Raw genomic sequence first — 22486 nt, forward strand, 5'->3', positions numbered from 1 at the left:
AATACAATGAAACAATGCTTGAGTAAAACGTGTTTTATTTTTAAATGCATATTTTGTTATAAGATAAATTGTAAGGGCAATTTGGTCGGATTTCATTACATGAATTTCTCACTTACATTACAACCATCGAACATCCTAATCTAACTCTAATTTCACTTAACTGATAATCTTATTAGACTAAATTAGATTTGTATAACAAAAACTAAATTTTAAAGCTTCCAGGATCTAATCTCATTATAAGCTAATATACAAAATTAGCGATTTTTAAGATTAACTATTAATAACAATATACAATCAGTTACTAAATGCGATACAGTAAACATTTCTCGTGCTAATATTATTAAAAAAATATTTCAGAATAAGCATTTCACTTTAAATTAATAACAGTTCCTGTACTAGTTTCTGTGTCATTTGAAGAACCAGAATTAGAATGTTCTAGTTTACTAGAGTCACTTTCAAACTTAGCACTCTTACTAGTCTTCGATGACCTATTAAGAAGCCCAGAAGGTTTGATTGTCCTTTTCGTTTTTACTTTTACCGCCTTTTCTGGAGGCCTATTTATACTTTCACTTCTATTCTTTAGCTTGTTCAGACCAAAGTTAGGTTTAATTTTTGCCGTAGGTTCTGTACCACTTATTTCTGGTAATAGCAAATCTGAAATGCATACATAATCATCTTTACTATTAGATCTAACTAGGGTTGGGTTTATTTTGACTGGTACAATTTCTACTTTCTTTTCAAAAATGGTTTCAGGTCCTTTCGAGTCCAATACATCCATGCTTGTAGGAGACTCTACTCCACCAACAAGTTCTTGTATTAGCTTGTCTTCAGCTAAATCATCCAGAAATGTTTCATCAACAACATCATCAATATCGTCATCTGAGCAAAATGATGAAAATGAAGTGACAGATCCGGAAGCATGTGAGTGAAAATCATCCGGCAATCTAACTCTGGCCACATTCCTTGATATTTCTATTTGACTTGGGGAAGGTTTTATTATAATCGTTGGCTCAGGAGTATTTGGCGTATCACTGGAAGCAATTATTACTTTTGGGTATTCTCTATGACTCATTGAAATTATTGGATGCGATTTATCAGTTGAAGGTACATACTCAAAAGATTTATTACTGAGTTTTGTATTGTCCGAATAGCGTGTTAAATTGTCAATATTTTCATAGTTTCTGCTAGATATATAAGATTCTGGTATCTTTTTCATATTTGAAACATCGAAGGATGACAGAGGTTTTGTATTTTTATATGCAAGCCGTCGATCCAAAGTTGTAGTACGCGGCGGTGGCTGCGGTGGAACTTTTGGCCTGTCAACTTGGTTTTCAAAACTCCCAAGTCCAGCATAGCCTCTAAAACTTTGTAAGGATGTTGGTTGTAGAGACAACCTCTTTTGCGCTTTTGGTAAATCTGGAAGAACTTTTGGGAAGTTTCTTCTTTTAATTGTTAACAAACTTTCTTCTGCTGACAAAGGTTGTCGACATTTATCATCTCGAGAAGTTACGTTTACTTCGTTTCGAAATGTGACTGGAGGAAGAATATCAACTATTTCATTTTCCCGTCTCAATTTTTCTTGAAGAAGCTCATAATTAACATCAGTTACCGGATCAGAAGAGGAATGTTTGTGTGTAATTTTTAAGGGGGAATTTTTCCCTAAGGATAAAGTTACCTCGTTAGTATATATTTTGCTTTCTTCTTTTTGATTAAGACTGCTTTCTGCAAGCTTGATAGAATTATCAGTTTTTGATCTTTGCAATTTATTTTCAGCTATGGAATGTGTTGTTTCTTTTTCATCCAAAGACTTTGAAAGTTCTATAGGTTCTTGTTTTAAAATAGAATTAGTTCGTGCTGACGGCGTAGCATCAATTGCAACAGATACTTTCCTTGATTTTATACTATCAGTTCTTTTACTTTTTAAAGAGTCACTTGATTTGTTTGTGCGTTTGCCCAGTGTTGATTGTTGATTACTTACTAGTGATGAGTGAGAGTCTAAAGCTGAAGTTGATGTCGTTTTCTCAGATGTTTTATTTTTACCACTATAACTTTTTGCGAGAAGATTTTTCGGACATATTGAATCATCAACTTTGATTGTTCCTTTAGTAGTTTTTCTACTGTCAGACAGCAACTCTTCTGACCTAGTAAAAGGTTTCGTTCCTATGTATGCTTTATTATTTAATTCACTGCTAGATTTCCTCAATATACTAGGCGAACAACGATGCATTACTTCATTTGCAATCCAATCTCTGACTTTAGTGTGTGCATCTAATGTACTTGTTGATAAATGTCTCCTTAATTGGAATCTCTCCCTAAAACCACCAGAATCATCTGACTTGGGAGTTTTGCACACCTCTTTTTTCTTAACCTTCTTATTGCTACTTCGCATTTTATGAATACTAATGGACTTAATAACGCTACAACCGTTCTTGAACGTTTGCAATGCACTTTTATCGTCCTTAGAACTCTTTTGACCTATCATATCAACTTCTCCTATTTCAGCTCGCGGTTGGTGCGTGGTTTCGGACGTTGTAGTTCTATTTAGAGATTTTTTTTTCTTATAATAGAAAACTGCACATATACCGATGTTAATAGCTACAAAGAGTACTCCAAGAGATACTACGAGAGTTACTGTAGCACTGGAGGTTTTGACAGGCATGTTAATTACTGGTTTGTCTGTTTGTGTTGTATGTATTTCTCTATCTACTTTTTCCATAAAACTAGGAGGGATTTGTCTTGATGGTGTTTTGATTGCCTGTATTTCTCGGTATATGGAATCTGTGTCTTGTTTTGGTCCAGGTAATGAGTACGGTCGTAATTTTCCGTAGGTAGAAGCCGAGCTAAAATGTGAAGGACTGTATACCTGTGGCACGTATGTTTTTCGCCCTACTTCGATGCGATCTGAAAAATATAGAAATATAACATTTTATAGAGATTTTTCCCAATTTCTTTACTATAAAGGTGTCCATCCGAGTTCCTATCGTCCGTAGATAAAAGGCAAATAGGTTTATTAATTAAATTAGCTGCATACTACACGGTTTTGGGATGGCAAAATGTTTTACCGATAGTTGTTCTGTGAGCAGGTCTAGGTTTAGTTACGGCTGGCTTCGGAGTAAATTCAAACAACGGGTCAACCATGAACCTTTTCATTTTATTGGGTAAAGTCTCAATCCAGAAGTTGGTATAATTCGATCTGTATAAGCTGTTAATGACTGGAGGTAAATCTGGAAACAAAAAATTTGTTGTTACAGGCTGAATCAAGACCGTAGGCTACACAAATTTGAAAAGTACCAAATGTATGTCACAAATGTCAATACCCCAGGCTATTGACATTTGTGACATACAACTTGAAAGTCTTTATACGCATGGATTTCTTTTATATTTATAATTGACCAAGCAGATGGGCCACCTGACGGTAAGTGGAAAACCATCGCCTATAAATAGATGTACACTTCAAAGGGCATGCAAGAGCTGCCCTGAGTCCATCAATTTGGGGCGTAGGTGTCAAGCCTCATGTGCCTGTAATTAAAAAATATACATATAAAGATATACGTATTTTATATATTAAATCCGAATTTTCTAAGCACTAGCACCCAATTTTAGGCATCAATTAGCATAAGGATACAAATAAAGAGTATAAATAGATAAATAAATAAGGTGAGATCTTTAAGTACAAACAATTAGTGTAATAATTTTACCTATCCTCAAATATGGCTGATGAACAACATTGTATTCGGGCCACTCGACGTTATACTGGTTCCATAGCTTTTTATCAAGTGTGAAGTACTCATTTACGCTCTGGGTGTTTGGAGAACTGAAAGTGACAAAATATGTAGATTGTACCTCACCATACATTACATACTGCCATACAGTACATTAAAGTTTCATACATAGATTTTTTTTATATAACTTTAATGTTTATTTAAATGTATTCTTTACGATAAAAGAGAATAGGATAGGAATATAAACTAAATGTTGATGTTCTAATAGTTGTTATTGATAATTCTATTGGTTTGGTCTTATTGCGACAGGTTGAATCAAGCGACACTTTCAAGCTTTCAGTAATGAATTTGAGAAATTTTTGCAGACCAATATTTTACAGATGTTTCGAACTATGTATAGCGCTTCCACCATGTGTGGTGAACACGGCGCTATCAGCATATGCCAAGGAAAATCTGCGGTACAATGGGATAAAATAGAAAATCTGAGGCACTCCAAGAAATTCTTGCGGTAATCGTAGCAGGTTTTCCAAACCAGGTAAACAAACTAAGAAGAGACAGGCAAGACATAACAGCACAATATGGCACAGGGTCCATGCTGTGCTATTATGCATTAAAAATAGTCATTATTTATGACCCTACATGTGGGGCCCGCAACAAGAACGTTGAGTCTATGGAGCAAATGCTTTGTGAATGCAACGAATTGGCTAGAAAGTGATTGGAATATTTGGCAGTGGCCTATACACACCCAGAGGATTACTGTGCCTCCAACAGTAATCCTTAGAGTTGGTAATTGAAGCTATGTAGGGTGAGGGGTATTTAAGTGAGTACATAAGATCCTGAACAGTCGAAGATATTTAGATACACTTTACAATAAACACATACCCATTTTTTACGAAATTGGTCCAAAGTCTCATAATAACTTCACTTAATAGTTTCTCCTGTTGCGTGTATTCCGAATGGAAGTGAGTATTGGCGCCTCCTAGAGGAATACCCAGAACATATGGCATTTCTTCTCCATTAACGCTTTTGTTCAGCTGTAACCAAACATCTCTTTATACTTCATATTTCAAAACTTTATTAGAAAAATAGAAATGTCTTTTTGTCTTCCAAGTTCTATCATGGAACTCTTTTCCTTGAAAAATATGTTACTGTTTGACACCTAGTGAATATGAATTATTAAGTGTCTCGCTCGCTTTTCCAGGAATCTAATTTCGTTTTCCATATTCCTGATCGCATCACATGTTTACACAAAAAGCGAGAGCCAAAAGACTATTATGTCGCCTTCTGTCTCTCGCGTTCTCGCAGCGATCTAATATAAAAATCACATCGTGAATTACTAATCAGCTATAACTGATAACGGCGTTTAGTTTCTCTAGCGTTTACACGGAACTCTAAGGAGCCCTCTCTGAACAAAAGTGAATGCAAAAACAACTTTGTTTTTTGATTCCTATATAACTACAGCAAGATTTTATCTTAATTGTCATTAAATCTGTTCTGATATGCACTTGATCAGTTTTGTGTTACTTTTTTTTTTATTCTTCTAATTTTGCCCTGTTTGATACTTTTTCAAAATTACATTTTGATGATAAAAAGAAGAAAATTTATTTAATAGCTTTTCAAGGGAAACAAAGAGTACTATTACACATAAGAGTAAAGCCGTACAGCGTAAGCTAGTTATAGATAAATAATAACATTAACCACATATTATACTAGTATCTTCAGTATTTTTTCAATTAATTTATTAAGAATTATTTTCTTTATATTAGTGAAGAGCGTCTAAATTTCATAATTCATGCAGAGTAAGCCTGCAAGTGGGGTATAAAATGTATAAATTATAATAGATTTTAGACATTGTATAACGTTAGCTTCCTAATAAATAAATAAATAATTTTAAAAGTATATTTTTTTATGAACTTACCGGTGCATACTCTGTGCTGACCGAGTTATGGGCAAATACATAGAAGTATGACTGTCTGTTAGCTTTAGATTGGTAATTGGCGAAGTTGATCATGGGAGCAAGGGTCCTGGCATCACTGAAGAGGTTCAAAACCACATCGCGGTTAGTTTCCACGTTCCAGCGTTGTGGATCCAGCTTTGACGATGAATATCTGTTAAAAATATTTTAACACTTATAATATTCAAACATCTTATACTTGCCGTGCCATAATTTCATTTAGTTATTAAATTTTCAAATGGTATGATGATAATAACAGAGTTAAGTCTTTTAGCAGTTTAAGGAAATCCTACAGAACGGGATGGTACTATTCATCACCATCATCATATCAACCCTTTATCGGCCAACTACAGGGTACGGGCCTCCTCCCACAAAGAGAATGGCTTAGGCCGTAGTCCACCACGCTGACCCAGTGCGGATTGTTGAACTCCACACACCCTTAAGAGCATTATGGAGAATTCTCAGGCACACAGGTTTCCTCACGATGTTTTCCTTCACCGTTGAAGCAAGTGTTTTTAATGGCTAAAAACGCACATAACTTATAAAAGTGAGAGGTGCTGAGATTCGAACTCGGCCCCTCGAAAGTGAAGTGAACCTAATGCCCTATCACCGCTTCAATAATACTGCTTACTATTGCCGCCCGATTACCGGGAATCGAAACCACGCCCCAAGGCCGTGGTTTCGATTCCCACAACTAGAAAATGTTTGTGTGATGAGCATTAATGTTTTTCAGTGTCCGGGTGTTTACATGTATATTCTAATTATTTATGTATATTATTCATAAAAATATTCATCAGTCATCTAAGTACCCATAACACGAGCTACGCTTACTTTGGGGCTAGATGGCGATGTGTGTATTTTCGTAGTATATTTATTTATTTATTTATTTACTATTAGATAATATTTAAATATAATAACTTGTAGTGCAATAAAAAAGTCAAGTTCCATTTCTAGACTTGTATCTACGTCTAAACTGAAATGATGTATTGTTTAAATATTAATTGAAAATTGTATATTTGATTTTATAGTTACGTACTGTTTCAATATTTCGTCCAGTGCTTCGTCTTCAGCACCTTCGAAAACCATTTTCACGAATTTTGTGATAAACTCGTCCCTCTGGTTCTCCAATATACCGTGATCTAGTTCGATTACACCAAAATCGTGATAGCTCTCTAACTCAGTTACACCGCTCAGCAACTGATATCTGAAAAACATAAACCTTAATAAATGTTGCTACTAACTTCGTCTGAGTTCGGCTTGTTGAAAATCCCACGGGGACCGTAAGTACTGCTGCAAGGCATTGGCAGTAGACAGACTTCATTTTCTTCAGTTTTACCAAATCTCCAAGCAATGGCCAACGAGTGGAAATAATTTCCAAATAGTATACATGTAAACACAGTATTAAGAACATACATAATCGTCATTCATCCATTATTGCATGCATTGTGTCCAAAATCAGAAGACGTTCCGAGTTCGTCTAACTTTACACCAGCCGAATGTTGCTAGCTCACAAACTTTTCCCATTTTCCTCATTTTGCGGTAAGCGTTTAAAACATTAGTGAAGTGACTGACCGCCTTGACTGACCGTTCGAGATACACTACTATAGTGGAATGGTTTTTGACGATTTATTTACGTGTACACGGATTCTGTATGCTCTTAATTCTTTGCATGTAATAATAAACGGGGGTAAACTTTTCAATTTTCCAGTGCATTGGCAGGTAGACACGTAAATAATATCCTTTGATAGGGTATATCATTAGGGGAATATAATTTCTGTATTTGACGGCCGACTGGCGCAGTGGGCAGCGACCCTGCTTTCTGAGTCCAAGGCCGTGGGTTCGATTCCCACAACTGAAAAATGTTTATGTGATGAACATGAATGTTTTTCAGTGTCTGGGTGTTTATATGAATATTATAAGTATTTATTTATATTATTAATAAAAATATTCATCAATTATCTTAGTACCCATAACACAAGCTACGCTTACTTTGGTACTAGATGGCGGTGTGTGTATTGCCGTAGTATTTTTTTTAACCGTGCTCGGTTTAAAAGCAGCCTATGTATGTCTCGACGCAATCTATCACTATGTAAAATTTTACTGAGATCATTTGTATTTAAAGTTTTGCATGCCTAAAGTTATTAAGGCAAAAAAAGATCAGTAGCCGTAAGATCAGTGGAATAAATTGCCTACGCTGGGGTGACAAATTGATGATCGCAGTATATGTTGGTGGTATAAGGATATTCTTATTTCCGGTATTCTTATTTATATACTTCTTATATATCCGGATAAGGAATTCTTCGCAGATTAAAAATAAATTTGAAAAATTTTGAATTAAAATTAATCTATGTGTTTTATACGTGATCATCTTATTTTCAAAACTTTATTAATAGTACGTTAATTTTTACAGTTACGAGTAGAATATGTCTAATTTTGTTTATCCTACGAATCCCTTTGAATACATCATTAATGTTGATTACAAATTGGCAAACTTTTGTCATTTCAAATAGAGCATATTCATTCGTTATTATCACCATCATTAATCTGTATATTGTCCATCATTTAAACCAAATTACAATTTCAATTAGTTTTAATTTGGCTTTATGTCCAGCGTTAAATTATGAGAGTAAATTATAGAATTGATTGCATTGAGCGTGCGGATAACATCAATTAATCCGTCTTTTACAATTAATCATTTAATTATGACCTAGAACCTCATCTTCTATCTATCTATATATATAAAAGAGAAAGTGTGTGGGTATGTTCCGTATAGGCTCCGAAACGGCTGGACCGATTTCAATGAAACTTTCAGGGATTCTCCGGATTGACCTGGCGAGTAATCCTGTAAAGTTTGGTGACGATCGGAGCACTCCTATTTTTGAACTGTCAAACTGTCAAATACAGCTTTTATTTACTATGATGATATTCTATTGTTGTACATGGGTGTAGATAATGATCTTCACCCACTCGAGAAGAGAATAGAAGAGAATGAATACGGAGAGAAATAAATGATTTAATATATTATGAGACTTAAATTAAAAATTTAATGATGTAAGTTTATTGTTTAAAAAAATAAAGCATAATCTAGCCCGGCGAAGCGGGCTGGGTACGCTAGTGACCTATAAATGAACTAGCGTTAAATTATAATTATCGACGATGTAAAGTGACATTTCTTAAATATAGTTCAACGGGTACATACCACGATAATATTTTGGATTTGTCGACATTTCGACCCAGTTGCATGGATCGTGGTCACGACGGGACTGCGTAGGTACAAGATGTCAAGTTGGATGTCACGAGCAGAATCTAACTACCCGATTTCGTGTTTTTTTTGTCGGTATTTCACGAACTGAATTCAGAGTGATAGTAATAACCGCATTCGTTAACTTAAAACTAAAGCTAGGAGGGCTCCAAATGCGCCCTGGTCGAAGAAGAGCCCACAATTAATTTAGCCAGGTTTTTTTTTGCTATCACCATCTCACAGTCTATATCCCAGAGTTATTGTTTAGCTATGAAGTTAGCGCAAGTCATACCTAAGCTTTTTTATCATATACATGAATGAAATTTATAATAGGATTTTTCTATAAGCTTACGTTTTATATTAACTTATTGAGAGACATCTCAAGGAAAATATATTTATATTTAAATCTCCAAATATTCGCACTGCTGGTGAACTGCAGAACAGACAGACAGAACTCTCTTATGTTATTTTATTGTAGCGGCAAGAGATATCTATGTATACTGATATCATAATGACAAACAATTCCTTTTTTTGGATTTAATTTTCTATGCCTCTTATTTTTTCTTTTTTTTTTTTTCACTGTTTTTTTTCTTCCTTTCCAGTGAGTACCATATGAGTACAGAATAAGATTTCATCCTGAATTAATATTATTTGTAAGGTAAGCGAGTGTAAAAATGCTATTTTTATTCAATTCTATTTTTTTCGCTTGCACTAAATAAATAGTCCATCACATGAAAATACTACGCTAAACAAAATATGCTATATATATCTATCTTTTGACGGCCGATTGGCGCAGTGAGTAGCGCTGCCCTGCTTTCTGAGTCAAGGCTGTGGGTTCGATTCCCACAACTAGAAAATGTTTGTGTGATGAACATGAATGTGTTTCAGTGGCTAGGTGTTTATTTGTGTATTATAAGTATTTATGTATATTATTCAGAAAAAATATTCATCGGCTTCTTAGTACCCATAACACAAGCTACGCTTTCTTTGGGGCTAATTGGCGATGTGTGTAGTGTCGTAGTATATTTATTTATTTATCTCTTATAAAAAAGTCACGAAAATGCCTGTTACATTGAAAATAATTTCAATCTTTATTATAAGGCAGAATATGAATAAATGAATGAATGAAGGAATACACTTTTATTGCACACCAAAGAAAAAAAAGTAGTTACAAAGATATAAATACATATCAATATGAATCGTTTTAAAAAGCTATTTTTTTATTAAGATATTCTTACGTAGATATTCAATAAATGGGGTACACGAAAATAATAAACAAAAAAAATGAAGAAACCTTACGTGCTTAGCAGGTTGGGGAATGACGCCATAGTATTGGCTGGTTCACTCGGTATGAAGGAGCCCGCTACAACAGGTCCGAGTGGCGTCTCGAACCGCCGCGCCAGAATTTGTACCTTCTTGATTTCTGATAACCTGCAAGGCGTAATTTGAAAAGTTTCTGAATTTTCTTCGCGTGGCTAGTTACTACTCAATCGGCAAAAACCGCCAAGCGATTCTGGTACAGTGTTGCGTAGAAACTGATATGGATATAATTTAACTGCCATACCCCAAACAGGTTAGCCCGTTACCATCATATACTGCATCATCACTGAACATCTGGTACGATTGTAGACAAAGGCTAAGTCGTAATGAAAAAAAAAGAGACCACAGCTTAGACAAGTTGATATCGTGGGTTTTGCCACTAGCATCAGGGGTCCTAATTAAAATTAAAATTCAAAACTGTTTTATTCATGTAGACCTTGTCACAGGCTCTTATGAAGCGTTCATACATTTATAATGTTAATACTAATGTTAGTGATGGTGATAACTGCATTCGTTAACTTAAAACTAAGGATTCCAAACGCGCCCTGGTCCTTTTCTTTTTAGCCTACTAAGTAAACTAGTAACAGTGATAGCCTAGGAGAGAACGGCTTTAAATTTTCTTTCTGGGTCGTTCCGTGGGACACATGCCTAACTTTTCGGAGTTATGTGCTTTTTAAGTAATTAAATATCACTTGCATCACGAAAACGTCATGATGTAACTTGTATTCCTGAGAGTTCTCCATAATGTTTTGAAAGGCGCATGGATTCACTAACCCGCTCATAGCCAGCGGTAGTGGACTACGGTTTACACCCTTGGCATTCTGAGAGGAGACTCTGTGAAGATGCCTGACAGTTCTTTACGTTTTAAAGGTCGTGCGAAGTCACCAATCCGCACTTAGCCAGCGTGGTGGACTACGGCGTAAATCTTTCTCATCTCAGGAGACCCCGTGAAGAAGCCTGTATGCCTGACTGTTCTACATGTTCTCAAGGGCATTTGAAGTCACTATTCCGCACTTTTCCAGCGTGGTGGGCTTCAGCCCCTCCTTATGCGGATTAGAGACTCGTGCGTTAGTGGGTCGGTCATGGGTTGATAATGAAGAAGAAAACTTACGGTTTATTCTGCAAGCATGTCATCATGTTTTTCGAGCTGGGGTTACAACCGAGGCTCTGAGCAACTTGCAGCGTGTACTGTGTAGGATTCCTCGTCATAGCTGCGTCAGATAACGCTGAGCCTGACATAAGGATCGCTCGGTGGAATAAGCCTGGAAATAAGTGGAACATTAATATATCACCAAATAATAGATATTTATCTCCATCTATATATCTTGTGGTGGAGCTCACTTCGGGTGATGTACTTCGAGGTTTTCACGCTTTTTAGTGGCTATATTGCTATATCTAAGTCAATTGTCAGTTGTAAGCCGCCATTTTGTTATAAAAAATGCACATGCAACTGTTACGTTTCTAGCGCTGTGTTTATATAACGATATTTTTTTTTACTTGGACCGGTTTTTTAGCTCCTTAAAGTAAATTAAAACTGCATTACTCTTTATTTAAGATATATCAAAAGTATAAAAGTAGATCAAAAGATGCAGTTTTCTTGTTCGCTGTTTTTAATAATTATGTACCTACCTGTACTTTTTCATGTTTAGAATATGTTAGAAGATTTTTATTATACGTATTAATAAAAAAAAGTAAAACAAAATCAAAGTTAACTGTTTATAACCTTTTACAAAATAATTATTTTTTTGAACCTGGGACGTTTATGGTTTAGGGGTTCTCCCGGCACTTCACCTTAAACAGCTTTATTGTGTTATACTTCCTGTATAAATGCCTGTGTATTGAACTGCCTACGAACTATAATCGAATCCCAACCCGTGTATTATTACTGTGTAGAACCGTTGGCCATCCCTAGTCTTCATCATAAGTTTAACTTGACCAAATGCTGCTCGTCGAAAGCAAAAGCATAACTTAACTCGAAGAGTTTCCTTAATTTCTCCGGGATCTTTTCAACAGACTTGCTGAATATATACACATGGAAGGTATACCGTTTGCAATAAAAAAATATTTTTCAAATCGGTTCATAAATGACTGAGTTCTGAGATTTTATATTCGATTTTATATCATAAAAAAAAATACTTTTTGTGAGTTGGTTTTAAAGTACCAAGATTAAAGTAAAAAGTTAAAAACTTTGCTCTGAGAAATAAGTGAGTCGTGGTCACATTGATCAAGGCACTGTGGTCATGACAGCTTGAATAACTTAAAAATAATTCTACTTCTAAAAACTAAGAAATTATTTACAGTTTAAAGAACAAAAATATTTCTCTTCATTAAACAATTTTCGCCAAAACTTCGTAAACAATCGTGACTTTAGCGGACGTAAGTCGCCCTTAGTTCAATGAGATAGGCTTGAAGCTTAGATCGGTTATTAGATGTAAAAAATTGTGACTATACAAAACATTTAACTTTAACTTTCTCTCGTCTATAATCTCTATGCAACATGTTTAAGTACAATTTTTCTTTTGCCATGACAATTGCACATTGCATGGTCATTTATTTTATTTATTTATTTAAGCCTTATAACTTTCCTGTACTTAACTTATACAACTACTATACAACTACAGTGAATTATGTACTACTTAATCTATTATTCAACTATTATTACTTTATGTATAATTTTTATGTATCAGGAACCCTCTTCGGTGAAGGCCTCCTCCAAGACTTGCCATCTTTCCCTATCCTGAGCTATTTGGATCCATTGTGGACCCGCGATTTTCTTAATGTCATCATCCCATCGAGTACACGGTCTGCCTCTGTTGCGCTTGCCTGGTGGGCCTCTCCATGTGGTTACTGTTTTGGTCCACCTGTGATCTGTGAGGCGCGCCACGTGACCCGCCCATTTCCACTTTAGTTTTTTTGCGTAGCTTAGTGCATCTATTATTTTCGTGGCTGATCTTATTTTTGTGTGTCTTATCTTGTGTAGCTTTTTAATGTTTAACATGCTCCGTTCCATTCCTCTTTGACATGTATTTATATTGTTTTTTGTTTTATTTGTAAATTTCCATGTTTGGCATGCATATGTCAGGCATGGAATAAGGCATGATTCCATAACTTTCTTCTTAAGTATTATAGGTATATCGCTCTTAAATATCTCCTTGCAGCTCCAGTATTTGTTCCACGTATTTTTTATTCTTCTCGCAATTTTTTTATCGTTTCTGTCTCTACTGAATCCAATTAATTTTCCTAAGTAATTATACTGTTCGACATATTCTAATTCGTCATTTTCAATTTTTATAGCTGATCTTTTGTAATTGGTCATGGCTTTCGTTTTTGTTACATTCATTTGTAGACCTACTTGTATGCTAGCCTTGTGTAAGGATTCTATCATATTTTGAAGTTCGTTACTCATTTCTGATAGCAAACCTACGTCGTCTGCAAATCTCAAGTGGTTCAAGTATTTGCCTTGGATGTACAAGCCTTGATTTTTCCAATCTAGCTTTCTAATGATGTATTCTAGTATTGCAATAAAAATTTTTGGGGAGACAGGGTCACCTTGCCTAGCTCCTCTACTCACTGGAAAACTTGGTCCAATAGATTCTAGCTTTACTCTACTAGTGCTGTTTTCATATATATTTTTTAGTATCGTTATGGATCTCTACATTTTGTGCTTTTAGTGTTTCCCATATACATTCGTGTGAGACAGTATCGAAGGCTTTTTGGTAGTCAATAAATGCAATGTAGAGAGGTCTTTGCTGCTCTTGATATTTTTCTATTACTAACTCTAAAGCATGTATATGGTCCAGAGTAGAGAACTTTTTCCTAAAACCAGCTTGTTCTTTGGGTTGATGTTGTTCTAAGGTTGCGCTTATTCTTTGATTTAACATTGTAGAGAAGATTTTATATATACTTGGTAGTAGACTAATGGGCCGGTAATTGCCTATGTCTTTAGGATCTCCTTTTTTGTAGAGCAAGATAATATTAGATTCCGACCATTGTGATGGAGTATGGGTTGTTTTAAGTATCATATTAAACAATTTTGCTAGTGGTAGAGCCAGTATAATACTGGCTGCTTTAATTGCATCGTTTGTAATATTGTCTGACCCTGGGCATTTTTCAGGTTTAAGTTTGTTTATAATTCCTAAAATTTCCATAGCTTGTACTGGCTTTATAGAGCGTTGTGGTCCCTCGGATTCAACGGATTCATTCAGATCCAGACTGCAACTGCTTTGCGTTTTTGGTGCGCTATATAAGGTTTTGTAGAAGTCAGTCGCAATTTTAATGATATCTTTACGGTTATTAGTTACTATACCAGACTCTTTTAAACCTTCAACCCACGTTTTCTTTGTTCGAAGCTCTTTGTATCCTCTTTTTAGGCTTCCTTTTTGCTATAGGTACTTACTAATGACTTCGGTTCTGTATTTCTTGTAGTCATTTTTTATGCATTTACTTGATAATTTGTATAGAGCCTTAAGTTCGTTTTTCATGGGCAGAGTTTTGTTTTTGGCTTTTTGTAGTTCTTGTCTTCTGCATTGCATGGTCATATTTAATGATTATTAAACAAAAAAGGCACATTATGTGGTGATTCTCTTTGCGTTAATTCCATCGTCTAACAAAAAAAAAAAGTATATAATAAAAGTATCAACAGGTTGTATAATGTAAAAATGTATCAAACAACAAGCTCATAATATACATAATAATATATCTAAAACAATGTAATAAATAACAAGCTGCAGAACTCATTCGTACACTCGCTTGCTCGTTTTACATATTTTTGGAGAAACCATATTAGCGTTACAGTTGGTTTCAAGCCGCTCAGTCAACGATGAGCGTGATTTGTTGCCATGGAAATTATGACTCTGGGTAAATATCTACGTAGCAACTAAATCTTATTGAGCAAGATGCATGAAGCTTTTACAAAGCAAAGAAGGAATAAAGGATTTGACGGCCGACTGGCGCAGTTGGCAGCGACCCTGCTTTCTGAGTCCAAGGCCGTGGGTTCGATTCCCACAGCTGGAAAATGTTTGTGTGATGAGCATAAGTGTTTTTCAGTGTCTGGGTGTTTATATGTATTTTCTAAGTATTTATGTATATATAATTCATAAAAATATTCATCAGTTATCTTAGTACCCATAACACAAGCTACGCTTACTTTGGGGCTAGGTGGCGATGTGTGTATTGTCGTAGTATATTTATTTATTATTTATTATATTTATTATTATTATTATTTATTTAAAAAGTAAAGCTGATAATGCGCAGAAACCTTCACTAAACTTCATCCTTTGTACTAGACTTTAACCTTGCCATAATTTTTGTGGGCTTCTTTTTTACATTAGGGGTATTTAGGGGTATAAACCGAGTAAAACCTCGAAAATATTGTCGCTCTTTTTTCAGAATTTAAATTTCTGGACGTTGTTCTGACTTTGAAATTGTATTGTCCTATCTGATGCTTTAAAGTTTTGAATACATCTCCGCCTTAGATTAATTACTCGCGTCTCAATGGTCAGATGCCTTGAAATTCCCTGTTTTTGATAACGAAGCACCATTAGTCAAAAGATTGTTTTCGCTCGTTAGCAGTTTTCTTAATAACATCAGAAAATAACAGGAACAGGCATTTGTTGGTAATTAAAAAAATGAAGCGAGAAAGCAGCCATTTATGCTTTTAAGAATTTGGTAGTAAATTCTAAATTTAAAATTATTGAATCGAATAAGTCTATCATCATCATCAACAATGGGTCTCCTCGTGTGGCGAGAAGGGGTTAAGGCCGTAGTCCACCACGCTGGCCCAGTGCAGATTGGTGGACTCCACACACCTTTGAAAACATTATGTAGAACTCTCGGGCATGTAGGTTTCCATATTATGCAAATTAAGCTTAATTTGCTATACTCCGAGAACAGCAGGAGAATCTGTATGGTGTAATTATAATTTCTTCAATCCTTGTACTGTACACCAAACAGATCTTCGGCAATGTACCCTCTACCCTACGCTCGCACGTTTCGCTCCTTAACCTGAGCATCTTCAGGAGATGTTGACTTTACAATGAATAATTGTTAAGACTATTGACTTAACAATTATTCATTGTAAAGTCAACATCTCCTGGGTGTGGAGTATAAGGATTGAAGAAATTACACCATACAGATTCTCCTGCTGTTCGCGGAGTATAGCAAATTAAGCTTAATTTTCATAATATATTATGGATTTCCGCAAAGTAACGCCTGCTTCTATCTAATACGTAGGTTTCCTCACGATGTTTTCCTTCGCCGTAGAAGCAAGTGATATTTTTATTGATTAATTTTTAGTTTAACTTCAAGTTAGTAATTGACTGCAATCTATACGGTAACTACTAGGATGATAACACTTATATTAAACTCGTAACTCTTATCGGCGTCTAGGCGCCATCGTACCAGAACGCTAAGTCTGTAAAATGTAATTTCATTACCATGCGGTTAGTATTTAGTTAATTAAGCCATAGTTAATATTATTGACCAAACTTATGTAAGAAAAACAGGTGCTTGTGCACGGTGCATTTATTTTGAACGCAGTGTTTGCAGACAGATGACCTGAATAAAGTCGCAAAGAGTCGCTGTATACAGGCGGTAAAAAACCGCAGTGAGTGGAAGTCCAGCAGTGGACGTCAATCGGTTGAAATGGTGACGATAATGCTGACCATACCATTGGAAATAGGTGACAGCATCAGGAAGTTGACGCACGCTGCCCCAGTGCCGTGGCCCATCAGTGTCACAGAGTGCGGGTCTCCGTTCAAGTCCTCTATATTGTCTTTGATCCACTGCAGCCCCGCCAACTGATCTAGCAAGCCGTTGTTACCATAGACGTGCTCGGTTAGACTGGGTTTCATGAAACCTGTACATAGTTAAATTCATATTATTTTCGTACAATTCCTCATCGCTTAAGGGAATATTTATATTTATGACGATGTAGTGTGATAGAGAACTATGAAAATCGCCAGGTTGTGAAATTAAAATTAAATGTTAAAATGTTTATTAACATAAGAAGCGTTCATACAAAACGTTAACATAAAACGAAAAGCTGTACAGTTGATCGAACTCGGTGCCCCAAAAGGCAGGCTCAACTCTCTAACACTAGGCTATCACTTTAATTATATATTTTTTATGGTCCTAAGTACTAACCACTTATTCATTTGTAAAATACTAAGGTAGTTAATAAAATTATATAATATGGATTAATAAAGTCATAATAATAATTTTGTGTTTTAATATGTAGTCTACATCAAATAAAAAAAAATTATATAAGATTGTTTTTTTGTAGGAATTTACTTACCCAGCACACCGAGTCTAAAGTTGACTGTCACCACCATGACGTTACCATACGACGAGAGTATCCTACCATCGTACGGATTGCCAGAACTCCACTCGAACGAGTCCCCGTGTATGAAAACCAGAACCGGGAATTTCTTAGATTTGTGCTCTGAAATAAAAAGGTTTTCGATTCAATTCAATTCAATTCTTGATTGGTTTTACAATGTTGGTAAATAAAATACGAGGACAAACAATCCGCCTTACATGGCATACAAAAAAAAATATATACTTTCTGACACTAATTCCTACTTTATATAATAACTAGCTGTTGCCCGCGACTTCGTCTGCGTTTGATTTTGTAATCGCGTTTTTGAAATCGGTTATAATTTGTTTTATTATGGTGTAAAATCGACAAACACTCATCCCCTCTCCCAAAGGAACCGAGCTTAATGTCGGGATAAAAAGTATCATATATTACTTCTAACATTTCCAAGAATATATGTACAAAGTTTCATGAGGATAGGTTAAGTAGTTTTTGCGTGAAAGCGTAACAAACAAACTTACATTGACATTTATAATATTAGTAGGGATACGATCCTAAATCAATAGACATTATTAAAATAAGAATCAAATTTCAATACTGACATCAAAATTACAAAGATCTAATCTATTAATACTTATATCAAACATTACATGCATTTGCTATACGCATGTATGTTTGTCGCACATTTTTTTTTTAATAGAAATGTTTGACTACCCAAGAAGATAGCCCACCTGATGGTAAGTGGAAAAACCATCGCTTATAAACAGCCACACTTCGCAGGACATGAAAGGAACAAGTTCCTGCCCTGTCTCCATCAACCTGAGATATGGGTGGTAAATATTTTGTGCCTGTAATTACAGCGGCACCCACGCCCTTCTGCCGCTAAGCAGCATTGCAACAATGCTACTTAGTGGCAGAAATAAGCATGGTTATGGTACTTCCCCGGACGAGCTCTGGCAAAAGCTCGACTACTATTTTAATAAAAGAAAGAATTATAAGAGATATTTTGGTTTAAAACTATAGTTTACGTAACGTTGACGGCCGATTGGTGCAGTGGGCAGCGACTCTGCTTTCTGAGTCGTGTTCAATTCCCCGTACTGGAAAGTTCATTAGTCATCTAAATATCCATAACACGAGCTACGCTTACTTTGGGGTCGTAGTATATTTATTTAGTACTAGCGTACCCAACCCGCTTCGCCGGGCTTGATTTTGCTTTATTTTATATAAACAATAAACTTACATCATTAAATTTTAAATTTCAGTCTCTTAATATATTAAATCACTTATTTCTCTCCGTATTCATTCTCTTCTATTCTCTTCTCCAGCGGGTGAAGATTATTATCTACAGCCATGTACACCCAACAATAAAATATCATCATAGTAAATAAAAGCTGTATTTGACAGTTTACCAGTTCAAAAATAGGAGTGCTTCGATCGTCAACAAACTTTACAGGATTACTGGCCAGGTCAATCCGGAGATTCCCTGAAAGTTTCATTGAAATCGGTCCAGCCTATACGGAACATACCCACACACTTTCTCTTTTATAAATAATATATATATAAATAGATTATTTTATTTATTTACTATTAGTTGTCACCAAAAAAAATACGATAGAATCATGATAGTATTTTTATAATACCTTTTTTTTGCTATAGTGACATCTATGTCGAGCTTTGGGAAACACTTTCACAAAAAATATTAGACCCATTTTTCAAGTTATATTAAATTTCTTATTTCTTAGCTAGTATTACCAAAAGCTTTAAATATTTTAATTTGATTCTATTATCATAAAAAATACTACGAGGTGTACGTTCAATGAATACAGAATTCATCTCTTGGAAGCGCCATCCGTGTAAAAAGTATGGAACTAGAATAGAACCTCAAACTTGAACACTACGATGTGTTGGTTCTTTTCAACACTTTATGAAAAACTTTCAGCATGTTTTCATAGATGGCACCACAGTTCTGATTAATTTTAATTTTAAATCCTTTAAATATTGTGTTGTGTAACTCTAGTATAAGCGAAAGCAGCTTCGTGCTGACTCCTGAGGTGGAACCCTATTTGTCCACATGCAGTAAGCATGTGGACAAATAGGGTTCGTATTTTTGTTGGGTAAACTGTTCGTATTTTTGTTAATTATATTTTTTGTTTACAATTGTAAGCAATTATGTATGCAAATATAAAATCTCTTTCTTTCTTAGTATATTACTGAACAATATTTTTTAGGCGTTTAGTGGATGCCATCAATATAGGTACTTATTATTGTATACCAAATGTTTAACTAATCAGTTGACACCGAAGGTTAGGATATAATATATAAAAACAACTGATGAGTTGTTTCCCGACCTCTTCTCGAGTCAATGTACAAACAAAAATATAATAAACAAATTTGAAAAAAAATTATCGTCAAAAAACTATAAATCACGCTTGGTATATAAACCAAACTGATTTCTACCTGTTAGTTTAATTTAATCACAAAAGAATTTTAAAATTAACAATAATCCTGGTTTATGGACTATGGATGAAAAATATGATGTTTTTCATCCATAGTCGATAGTCGAGTCAAATTAAAAAAAATCTTATTATTCTATTTGAAATTGGAAATCTTATCAAACAAGTCTATTGTCGTCGATATATCTACAAAGTTTGAACGAAATCAGACCTTTTATAGAGGGTCAAAATCAAGTGCAAGGTAGTCGGTTAAGGTACAGGTAAGGCTAATATTAAGCGTGTAATAATTTTTTTTATTTATATTTATAAATAGTATTTAGTTCGGTTTATTTTAAAGGAAAACATATTATTAAGCTATTTACTTGCCGGAAAGGTGTGAAAGTAATATCCTTCATAAACTTTGTGAATATTTATTTTACCCCGCGTCTAATGGACCGTTCCGAAACTTAGATTGCCTGTTTAGGAACAGAATGGCCGGATTGTGATTCTCAATCGGAATCGCTTTCAGAATATTTCTTGCAAACTTTGATTAAAATCATCTGGCATATCATTTCAGCGGAAAATGGTATGAGCTATATTCGGAAAATCTTTTTGTGCTACCATCAAAAAAGCGGAGATTCAAGTCATGCAGAGTCTCGACGAAATAATATCTTAATTTGCAATAAGAGCGTTGGTTGACGCCTACTAAGTAGGCGTATTAGGTAAATACGATGAACATAGCCGCTGGTAAAAAGTGAAAGAATCCTTGTCCGTTAGTCCCTCGATTGAGATGATGATGCTATTAAAGTACCAGTTGATAGCCTGGAGATGTCTCTTAAAAAGTTCAAGTTAAACGTGAAACGAGCTTATAGAAAAGTCCAATTGTAGAATTAAGTACCACGTCAACGATGAAAAAGCTTGGGTCAGCGTATTGCTCTAACCAAATTCTTAAATAGTTTTAAATGACAATGTGATAACAAGAAACAAAGAACAACCGGCTAAATTTGTTGTGGGCTTTTGGAAGCCTCGTATCTTTATTTTTAAGTTCACGGCCTTATTATAGCCTAATGGATATAATTAAATTCTCACTTCAATGTTATATATTTTTATACGTAGGTAATGTACGCCTCAAAAGTACCATCTATGTGCCTATTTGAATAAATAATTATTTGTATTCAATCTAATGTAAATTAAAAACAACTACATAGCCAAGAAAGTAAGAATGTGGTTTGCATCAGTATATTAATCTTAGTTGGTCGTTATAAGAAAGGTTTTAAAGAACAGTTTTAAAATCACAAACCTAAAGTCTATTTCTTGTCTTATTATGTAAACAATATTTTTGAATGAAGTTTATTTCCAAATTTTTTTTATTGCGTTTGTTTTTTTTTTCGCTCTTGTTTTTTTTATATTTTCAAAACATACTCTACTCCAAACAGTACCGAAAAGATTGCATTATAAGACAAAGATAAAAAATGTAGTGTATATTATGCACAAAAAATACACACAAATATCTAAAATTATATATATTATTTTATATTAATGTGTATGATAAAGATATTTTCAATCATTTATATTACAACTTTTAATGTAAATGAAGTTATTAAGAGCGTGGACCAAACGCGCACGTAAAAGTTGTAAAAATTAAGCACATTATGTTACAATCAAACAAATGTTTATCTAAAATAAACAATCAAACTCTGCTTAGAAACTGCAGAAAGAACTTGTGCGTACATTAAACATAACAAAAACCTTTTTACAAGACATGGTGAAAATCCAAAGATAGTAACCTAATTTGTCAAATAGAAACATTTCAGCACTGGGGATCGGTAACGGTTCTATTATTGGATTAGTTAAGAATTTGGAGACTCTGAGGGACGGAAGTGTATTTATAGCGGCGGATTGAGACCAGGCGCCGGCGAGTTATTGTTCCACAATCAATGATTCAGCAATACTAGAAACTAGTTCATCACCAAACTACGCAACGCAAAAGTGTGATATTTACTCATTATCGTCATAAGAAGCTGTATGTATGATAGCCTATGGTTAGGACGGACATCCTCAGGAGATGTTGACTTTACAATTCAAATTACAATATAATTAATAATATATTTTCAATATATAAAGTCAACAATTTTCTTGGAGTGCAGTCAGATATACGTTCTTGTCGTACGCTGACTTTGAGCATGCCGTTTCATAAAACTAAGTTTTATAAGCATTCATTCATTGTTCAAGCTACTGAACTGTGGAATGCACTCCCAATAAGCATACGACAGTCAAGGTCACTAGACATATTCAAAAATGCTGTTAAAGCCCAATATCTTGAGCAATAAAGACGACAGTGATTAACTAGTTTATTATTTTTTATATTTATTATTATTAGTATTTTATGTGTGTAATCTTGATAGGTATTAGTGTGTAATTGTTCGTAAGTATGTATATAATAATAATACACCCCACCAATCGGTTTCTCTTGGTTTTCCTAATCCTAAGGTTGCCTGGAAG

The 22486-nt window shown here is 34.7% G+C and overlaps 1 protein-coding gene across 1 annotated transcript in view; it reads right to left on the minus strand.

Annotated features, from left to right (window-relative positions):
* Nucleotides 1-367: 367 nt before the first annotated feature.
* Nucleotides 368-22486, minus strand: part of LOC120623407 — a 35580-nt gene continuing 13461 nt past the window's right edge. Inside the window, exons 3-12 of the mRNA XM_039889425.1 lie at nucleotides 17532-17678; nucleotides 16905-17093; nucleotides 11349-11499; nucleotides 10217-10348; nucleotides 6713-6880; nucleotides 5641-5830; nucleotides 4605-4756; nucleotides 3699-3814; nucleotides 3063-3224; nucleotides 368-2901 (exon numbers count right to left, since the gene is read on the minus strand). Of these exons, the coding sequence (XP_039745359.1) occupies nucleotides 368-2901; nucleotides 3063-3224; nucleotides 3699-3814; nucleotides 4605-4756; nucleotides 5641-5830; nucleotides 6713-6880; nucleotides 10217-10348; nucleotides 11349-11499; nucleotides 16905-17093; nucleotides 17532-17678 (3941 nt within the window). The remainder of the gene's footprint in view (nucleotides 2902-3062; nucleotides 3225-3698; nucleotides 3815-4604; nucleotides 4757-5640; nucleotides 5831-6712; nucleotides 6881-10216; nucleotides 10349-11348; nucleotides 11500-16904; nucleotides 17094-17531; nucleotides 17679-22486) is intronic.

The sequence above is a fragment of the Pararge aegeria genome, chromosome 4 (genome assembly GCF_905163445.1).
Source record: "Pararge aegeria chromosome 4, ilParAegt1.1, whole genome shotgun sequence".
Classification (NCBI taxonomy): domain Eukaryota; kingdom Metazoa; phylum Arthropoda; class Insecta; order Lepidoptera; family Nymphalidae; genus Pararge; species Pararge aegeria.